Raw genomic sequence first — 9686 nt, forward strand, 5'->3', positions numbered from 1 at the left:
GGAAAACCAGCAGCTGTTTTGTTAAAACCACCAACCTGTCGAGTTATTTCACAAGTGGCAAGTGAGAAATTTGAAACATCCTGCCTCTAGTGCAGAACATCAAAATGACTTGTGGTCTCGCGATGTATTTTCTCATGCCAAACTGTTGCCCACCCCCTACCATAGTGACCGCCCCTCTTTCACAGCGTTACTGCCCTAAAATCCTCCTGCGGGGAGTTTAACTGCCAGTGGTTCACACCTCTGCACAATGGCCACATCAGGGGGTCCAGAGCTCTCACCTCAAGATAGGGAGGCTGTTGTATTAAACATGGCGACGATGGGGGGGAGGTTGCAGCTGTTGGAGCACTTTGCCTCCACACACCCCAACCCCTGCTGTGCCCACACATGCATGTACACAAACACACATTCATAAGTAGGAATAGCCGAGGGTTTTATATTATTTCCATCTCAAATATTAGAGTAGATTCCTAATTTGAATTTCACCCAGTAGAATCTCACATTGCACAAGTCAACAATGGCGTCACAGACTTATTCTCATATAAAGGGTGGCCTTTATTAAATTATAACTGCTGTGAGTCACATTGTGACCCGGGGGTTAAAACAAACCAGCCCTGCTTGCAGTCAGAGATTAAATCTAGCAAAGTATGACTCAGGATGACCCTGACCAACAGCCAACTCCATTCCAAAGTAGACGTGATGTCCTCGGGGCATTCCCAAACCAGCACAGCAGACGTGACAGCGAGGGCCCTTTAAAGCCATCATCACCATTCACACTAACATCTTTTTCCAGTGAAACACACACAGGCTCCTTATATGAAGCCCGTTCAACCAACAGACCTGTAAAAGCTAAAAAGACACTTTGTTGCCTGCCTGCAGTTTAACAATGCTCACTATATCCAGACTGACCTTTACAGGAACAGACATCAACGTTCCCAGAGCACCGGCCTCATTATCATAGGTACATGTATCATTGGACAACAGAAAATTACAGCAGCTTTTCGAAAGGCCAATAAATTAAGAGAGATATTGTGAGAACTGCTCTAGTGGAAAACGGTAAACGATTTCTGCCATCACACAAAGGGCCCCTTTGTCTGCACGCAACAATGAGAACCTGGATGAAGAAACGCTTGGCAATCCAAACATACAAGCCGCTCAAACTCTCACTGGTTTGATTTAGAAACAGGTCCACAGAAAAGGACACCAGCGAAAACAAAAACAGAAATCAGACTGGTCGTGTATGGAGGAGGACCTCAGCATAGAAACAAAGAAAACATTGCTGCTTTAGGGGCCAAAAGAGACCCTGATCCAATGTCAATATTAGTTCAACTCTAACCCTGTTTGAGAGGGTAAACTCCAGGAGAGTCACCTACACGGATCGGCTGACCTCGGCATGCGCTTGTCACGGCCAAACCATTGGCACGCTAATGCACATCACCCAAACACATGAACCTGTCTTTTCATACACTCCAGGCCAGGTCTGTTATTATTTACAGCCGCTGACCTTTGGCCTTTTCTATCTCAGTGTGATCCACTCCCTTATCCCTGCCTGGCACCGGAGAGTCAAAGAGGAGTCAGTTACTGCTGTTTGATTATTAAGTGTTTGAGAACAGAGTGAGTCTTTGTGGCCCATGTAGAGGAGAGTGTGTGTGTGGAGACATGGACCACCAAAACGCTGTGAAAAGTTCATCTTCGCTCAACATGGAAAAACATACACTCACAACAGGGAACCATACATCCTCCTGCCCTTCCTCTGTTCATCTGACAAGTTTGCCACACACAGTTCACAGACGCTATCCGCAGGCGTTCTTCCATGGTGGGCCATCTACCAGTGTCCAAACTCTATTTCATTACATCAGGCCTAAGGGCACGACAGGCCACAATATATAAACTCATTGTCACAAAACGGCATCAACATGGGAGAAAGTAAGCCTTTGTATATGCAGGCCTGACAGGCACATTTATGGCTGGGATCTGTTTTATTGTCTGTGCATCTACATCTGCCATTGGATTCATTCTGCAAATACAGCTCTGCAGTCTAACCAGTGATGAACACATACACACGTGGACAAAATTGTTGGTACCCCTCAGTTAAAGAAGGAAAAACCCACAATTCTCACTGAAATCACTTGAAACTCACAAAAGTAACAATAAATAAAAATTTATTGAAAATTAAATAATCAAAATCAGCCATCACTTTTGAATTGTTGATTAACATAATTATTTAAAAAAACAAACTAATGAAATAGGGCAGGACAAAAATGATGGTACCCATAACTTAATATTTTGTTGCACAACCTTTTGAGGCAATCACTGCAATTAAACGATTTCTGTATTTGTCAATGAGCGTTCTGCAGCTGTCAACAGGTATTTTGGCCCACTCCTCATGAGCAAACAGCTCCAGTTGTCTCAGGTTTGATGGGTGTCTTCTCCAAATGGCATGTTTCAGCTCCTTCCACATATGTTCAATGGGATTCAGATCTGGGCTCATAGAAGGCCACTTTAGAATAGTCCAACGCTTTTCTCTCAGCCATTCTTGGGTGTTTTTGGCTGTGTGTTTTGGATCGTTGTCCTGTTGGAAGACCCATGACCTGCGACTGAGACCAAGCTTTCTGACACTAGGCAGCACATTTCTCTCCAGAATGCCTTGATAGTCTTCAGATTTCATCGTACCTTGCACACTTTCAAGACACCCTGTGCCAGATGCAGCAAAGCAGCCCCAAAACATTACTGAGCCTCCTCCATGTTTCACCGTAGGGACAGTGTTCTTTTCTTCGTATGCTTGGTTTTTGAGTCTATGAACATAGAATTGATGTGCCTTACCAAAAAGCTCCAGTTTGGTCTCATCTGTCCAAAGGACATTCTCCCAGAAGCTTTGTGGCTTGTCAACATGCATTTTTGCAAATTCCAGTCTGGCTTTTTTATGAGTTTTTTTCAGCAGTGGTGTCCTCCTTGGTCGTCTCCCATGAAGTCCACTTTGGCTCAAACAACGACGAATGGTGCGATCTGACACTGATGTACCTTGGCCTTGGAGTTCACCTTTAATTTCTCTGGAGGTTGCTCTGGGCTCTTTGGATACAATTCCAACGATCCGTCTCTTCAATTTGTCATCAATTTTCCTCTTGTGGCCACGTCCAGGGAGGTTGGCTACTGTCCCGTGGGTCTTGAACTTCTGAATAATATGAGCCACTGTTGTCACAGGAACTTCAAGCTGTTTAGAGATGGTCTTATAGCCTTTACCTTTAAGATGTTTGTCTATAATTTTTTTTCGGATGTCCTGGGACAATTCTCTCCTTCGCTTTCTGTTGTCCATGTTCAGTGTGGTACACACCTTTTCACCCAACAGCAGGGTGACTACTTGTCTCCCTTTAAATAGGCAGACTGACTGATTATGAGTTTGGAAACACCTGTGATGTCAATTAAATGACACACCTGAGTTAATCATGTCACTCTGGTCAAATAGTTTTCAATCTTTTATAGAGGTACCATCATTTTTGTCCAGGCCTGTTTCATTAGTTTGTTTTTTTAAATAATTATGTTAATCAACAATTCAAAAGTGATGGCTGTTTTTGATTATTTAATTTTCAATACATTTTTATTTATTGTTACTTTTGTGAGTTTCAAGTGATTTCAGTGAGAATTGTGGGTTTTTCCTTCTTTAACTGAGGGGTACCAACAATTTTGTCCACGTGTGTATCTGTCCAAAAGCTGAAACTATTTTGGGTACAGGGTTGGAAGCAGGCCCTCAGCAGCTCATCCTAACAAGAAGAATTTCACAGTGCAACCCTCCACGGACCTCACTGGTTTTCCAGCTACTCCCCCACATCTCCAAAATGTGGGAGATGATGATGTGACGGCCAAACAAGAGATAACAGAAACTCATTTCATGTCTCCACCAATATGTTCTGATGGGTTAACTTCTAAGAAAATGTGGATGAGAAGTGGTTGATGCATGTGGTCTACAGATAGAGCGATGAGTCATGGCCTTAAATCTGCTCTCTCATGCTTTGTTATTTTGTTTGACATTAGACATCTACATACATATCATCAGGAGGAAAATTACAGGGCAGCCATTTGTAGGAAGCTGCTTTTCAACATTATTCTTGCTTTGTACATACAAACCATTGTCTCATCTCCGCCCCCACGAGCAAAGGCGTCTCAACTGCAGAAAAGTTCAGATTAAGTCATCGGTGAGATGACGTCTACTGTGTCTGACGCTTAGTGGGACCAGGAGAGATGATGGGGAGAGGGGCTAGACAGTGGGGGAAGGTCTGGCGATGGATGGATTAAAAAGCCCTGCAGAATGACATCAGCATATGAGGAAATAAGGAGGGGGATGTCGGACAGAGAGAAGAGGGGTCTGTGCATACAAGCTTCACGTCCTAAATCATACTGCTCTACTGGAGCCCCTGCTTCCCAGGCTGAGAAATTAAGACCAATAGCAGCAGGCTTTAAAGAGACAGCGAGGGCCAGAGAAGAGGGGGGAAATCTCTCATGTCTGAGTGTCTGCCGTCCAGGGAAGTGGGGAGGAGAAACAGGGAAACTAAAGCTGCTGCTGGCGGCCCACTCGGCACAAAGCCCTTTCTCAAATCCCAGCATGATGGCTGGTGGAACAGCGGTCCGAGACGCCGCTGGTGCTCAGCAGACACAGACTCAGCCAGGAAGTCTGATTATGTCTGAAGCCTCAACTGTGGCTACATAACCTTTTGTTAATGATTATTACGATTACACGGTTGGGTCTGGGGCTCACCAAAACATACCTAACGGGGAGCAGCGCAAATACAGAACTGTCAGCAACTAAATTAACCCATGTCTTGGCTTTTCTTGTGCATCCCAGCTGATCCTAGGACAGTAAGGAACCCCCGTCCCCATATTATATTATGCACAAACTGCCATGGCATTAGAACTGACCACAGGCATGCATCCATGAGTTTAAGTTCCAAAAATGTCTGATGCCAAAAGCTCCTCAGGAAGAATGCTGAGACGGTCCCTGCATGCAGAGTGTCACCGAGGATCACATCCCCACTGGGACAGGAAGCATCACAACCAGCAGCTTTTCATACCAATAAGATGTGAGTGCTAAAGGTCGCAGTGAGCAGATTTCTAAGGCGAGGTCAGATTTAAAGGTCAAAAATAAATGCCATTTTGGGGAACAATGAGATTAGGATTTGAGAAAGATTCCACAATGTTCTGATCTCTGTTTGGGTTCATTACTTTTTTTGTGATGAAACAGCCACTCTTTTATATTGGCATTATTAAGTCTTCACTTCAAGAGCAGTTTAGAACACAAATGTAATTTCCTGGATATATTCAATTACAGTGAACTGTGAGCACGCCGAGGGTGTGTGCGCTGTGCGTAAAGCGTGCGTCCTGGGAGAAGCACAGGATATACACAAAACTCCGATTTAATGTCAGAGCCAAAACAACAACCCTCAAATATAACGTGTTGGAAGAATGTTTCCTATTGGAAACTTGCTCTGTTACTTTAACAAGGGAGCTGTAGATGTTCTGAAGTTTGCCAAAGAAAAAAACTCCAATGGAAAGTTTGCACGCTGAACGCAACATATTTGCGTACAACTGAGTATTGTGAAGTACCTAAAAAATAGGTACAAATGTTTCAGACTTTGTACTGAAACATTTTCTTGTTCTAAATGAATCGTGTCACATTTAGGGAAAATGTATCACTATTAAAAAGACTCACCTAGCAGAATCAGACAAATAAAAGTCAACAGCATATCCGAAGTAGCTCCCATTAGGTCCGCTGTAAACAGCTGGGTCCTCCACGTCCAAGTTGAACGCCTCGCAGACAGGCTGAGAAAAAGTGAGTAATAACCCGACGATACAAAGGAATGAGAGGGCGAGAGGGGCTGCTGTCCCCGGCGTCTTTGCGCGAAATCGTTCCAAGTCCATTTTTCAGAATAAATAAATCCTCTAAAGTTTGTTTTGAGTGGCGAATGTGTCCAAATGTTCTAGTCCGCAGATGAAGGCTGAAAACAGTGGGAGAATGTGGCTAAAACTGCATCCCTGTAACTCTAACCGGCCAGTATCTCATTAATGCTCCGTCAGCTCCTCTGTGCGTCCTCGCTCCGCTCTCGGCTTCTCTGTCTGCGTCTCTTCAGGCCCACGCCTTCTCTGCTCACCTAATCATGACACACGGGGCAGGGAGTTCCCACAACCGTAACAAAGTTTGGAAGAGGAGGAGCCTGTGATTCCCTTAAAAAAAACGAGGGGGGACTTCTCATCTTCTCAGCCACTAACCTAGCTAGAATGTGTTTACTAATGTGGTCACTTTTATCAGTATCACCAAGATTATTAGCCAAAAGAACAATGGAACAAAATCCTCCTTTTGATTTTATCTCTTCGGTATCATGACCTTTTGGGACCAAAGTTGATGTCACAGTAGACTATTTGATAGGTGACAGAAAGGTCAGTTAAACTTACAACATGTCATGTTCTGCAGTTGTTGTTCATGTTTACAGCTTGTTTTGTGTGCCCCACTTCCCAAATTTACAACTCCTTCTTCAGCCACTCTTTAAACTCAATGTGTGATCCATATGCATTTCTATCTAATTACAGCGTTTATCTGATTTGGGCAATTGATGTCCTCCAGCGCGCTTTGGGGGGTGTGGGAAGATTTCATAGTCTGTTCCTGCTTCTGAGTCACACGAGAACGAGGAAAGTGGTTAGGCTGCGAAAAGCAACTACTCACTGCAATGAGACCTTTAATAAACCTATCCAGACCGGCCGGAATTAGTGACTGTTGGTTTAGCTGATTTACTTGAAGCCTCTGGGATTGAACACAGGGGCCAAATTTGGCTGTGTGGCAGTAGCAACATGAACTCTCCGTCAAGTGCTGTTCGTATTTATATCCCGTCTAAGTGCTCCGACACACGGAGTAAAGTCTGACCGTAGACTGATGGGAGTAATCCAGAGTGTCTGGAGGGGGCCAGTTACCAGCTGTTGGGTGCACTTGATGGTTCAAAGATCTAATCCTAGTGGGGCCTCATTCTCTCACTCTGTTTTTAGGTCCTGAAGATGAGACTGTAGATTAAAGAGAGTCAGAGTTCAAGGCGTGGTTGGTAGAAAGATGGATCCTGTGTAGCCATCAAAATGATTTGTTGTCCAAACTTTCCAGCTTAAGTCATTGCCTGGTTTTCAGAAATCACATCGCATGCAAACGCCAAAATGAGATGTTAGTCACAAACATACTGATGATCTAAAATGCTAGGTATGAATATTCAATGTGTATTTCTGGATATTCTGGAAGTCTGGAGCTGCTGGAGATCATTATGAGGTCATGTACACACAGTCCCATGACCTCATATGAGGTTAGTCAGAGGGGGCAACCAAATACTTTAGATACAGATAATACTGGTATCAGCTCTTAGTCATGGTCTTCTTTACTGCCTGCACTATTCAACACACATCTCTCCTGTTATCTCTCCACCCATGGCCTCTTCAAGAATCAGGATTTATCAGCAGATAGGACAAATATTTCAAGTATTATCTCCCCCCTCTCTCTTCACACATACTGCATCTCTGTATGTGTCACCCAGTAGCGACTTAACCTACAAGTCTTGCCTACACAAGTGTGTTCCGTTATTGAGCATATTTTGTGCCTGAAGCCAGAGGCTGTTCTGCTTTTTGGTGATGCGTAATTGGGTCTGGCCAACTGAACAGTATTTTCCATCTCGTCTTTTCCGTTGAGAAAAGGGGGTGTGGTTTTACTCCAATGCCTTGGCTTTGACATCATCACTCAGCCACTATGGCAACAGATCTGAAGTGCAGCAAAACACTTATAGAACATTTCACAGGACTCTACACAGCTGGCCAACTGTTTCACATATAGACGTGACACAGTGGCACGTTGTGAAGGACTGGCACATAAATATACATGTAGGTGCCTGTAAACACACACATATACATGGGCTCTCTTTGTCACTGGTAACTGAGCATGTGGTTTCCAATAAAGCAGGACAAACTATTAATAGCACAACCAGAAGGCCGCTTAGTGCCATTATCCTCACACAGCTATATCAAGATACGTAGGTGTGAACTCAGTGGTCTAATTCAACTGTTTCTCATTTGCTTTACACATTGCAGATCTTTATCGGGCTTCTAAACTAGGTTTGGTGACACATGACAGGAAACATTACTGTCACTTGTCTGCCAGCTCCAGTTCTATTCAATGGAATATTTCAGTGGCGTGCATCACTGTGGGGAATTTGAGGAAACCACTTATTCACTTTGCTACAGAGAGTGAAATGAGAGGATCAAAAATCCTACTCTAGCAGCTGGTGCCAGGAAAAGTTAGCTTAACTTAGCATAAACAGCTACCCAGACTGTCCACAAGTAATAAAATCCACCAGCACCTCTAAAGATCACTGAATGGAACACTAAATATTGTTTACAGGAAAATGGGAAAAATTGTGTTTCTTTGATTGTTTCTTTGATTGCTCTTTGTTTTTTGGTAGACTCAGTCAAACTGTTTCCTTTTTCTGTCAGTGTTTATGCTAAGCTAAGCTATGTGTGTCCTGGACCCAGCTTCATCGAGAAAAGATTGGTATTGATCTTCCACCTTTTTCATTGGAAGAAAGCATGCAGTTAATTTTTTACCCCACAAATCTCATGCTGAATATTTAAAGCTGCAGTGGGCAAAAATCTGGAAAAGGGAAAACAAAAAGACATTGAAAATACAGGACTCCTAATGCAGCTTCAGTCAAAACAACTAAATAAACAAGAGTTGTCATTCACTTGCAGCTTCAAATGGAAATCGATCCTCAGTTTATCCCATTGCACCATCACATCACACTATGTCCATTGTGGACTTGGTAGTTGGCTGAAGTCTCCTATCACAGATTTTCTAAAGCCTGAAAATAAAACCTAGCACAGGTGCAGATGTCTAGTCTCCCCTCAAACAACTTAAATTCTAATATGCTGAAATGCTACTTTGTTATTTTTGCCCAGTGGCACCATAAATACCGCCTACCCCAGCTTTAAGTGTCAATCTAAAGCATTTTTCAGACTTGCAATCCATAACCTTGTTGGTTTCATAAATCTGTTAATGTGACAGCATTCTTTATCTGCCTTTCAGACAAAGATAACTCATCCAGCACTGTTCCTCACAGTTTCATTTAGGTATGTCTATAACAGTGACAGAGTGAGCCACGGTGCACACATAGTACATGTAAGATGCAAGATTAGACAGAACGTCAAGTGACATTATAATTCAGAAAGTAGTTTAACTGTGGTTGATAGACTGTGACTCTGTGTGAGACATCTCATCTGTCTGATGTGAAGAAAAGTACACAGTGTGACTTGCCTTTAAATCCAGACTGCCCCTGTAACCATGTCGTGGATAATTTCACATGAGAAGCGGTTCATTTAATTACTGCTGTTGTTCCACATGCGGAAATGTTGCAACTCTTGCTTTGGAGAAGCATATATGGATCCAGCTGCTGTTTGATTGAATAAACTCAGAGGAAGGATCCTACAAACAGCTAGAAGCTCATCACCTGTGTGTGCCTGTCCACTATTGCAACAACATGCAGTTCACACTTATGCTGGTTTTAAAGGGAAACGGAAATGTTAATAGGTCTACCTTAATAAGATTGCCATCACAACTTTTCCAGAAAAATGAGCAGGGTGCTCATTCAGACACAGAGCCGACACATTCAGATGCCATCAGA

At 43.3% G+C, this 9686-nt stretch overlaps 1 protein-coding gene across 1 annotated transcript in view; it reads right to left on the reverse strand.

Moving 5' to 3' along the window:
- itga5 (integrin, alpha 5 (fibronectin receptor, alpha polypeptide)) overlaps window positions 1-6126 on the reverse strand; it is a 39061-nt gene extending 32935 nt beyond the window's left edge. Inside the window, exon 1 of the mRNA XM_022198135.2 lies at window positions 5699-6126. Within this exon, the coding sequence (XP_022053827.1) occupies window positions 5699-5907 (209 nt within the window). The 5' untranslated portion in view covers window positions 5908-6126. The remainder of the gene's footprint in view (window positions 1-5698) is intronic.
- Window positions 6127-9686: the final 3560 nt, after the last annotated feature.

Source organism: Acanthochromis polyacanthus, chromosome 6 (assembly GCF_021347895.1).
Source record: "Acanthochromis polyacanthus isolate Apoly-LR-REF ecotype Palm Island chromosome 6, KAUST_Apoly_ChrSc, whole genome shotgun sequence".
In the NCBI taxonomy this organism is placed as follows: Eukaryota; Metazoa; Chordata; class Actinopteri; family Pomacentridae; genus Acanthochromis; species Acanthochromis polyacanthus.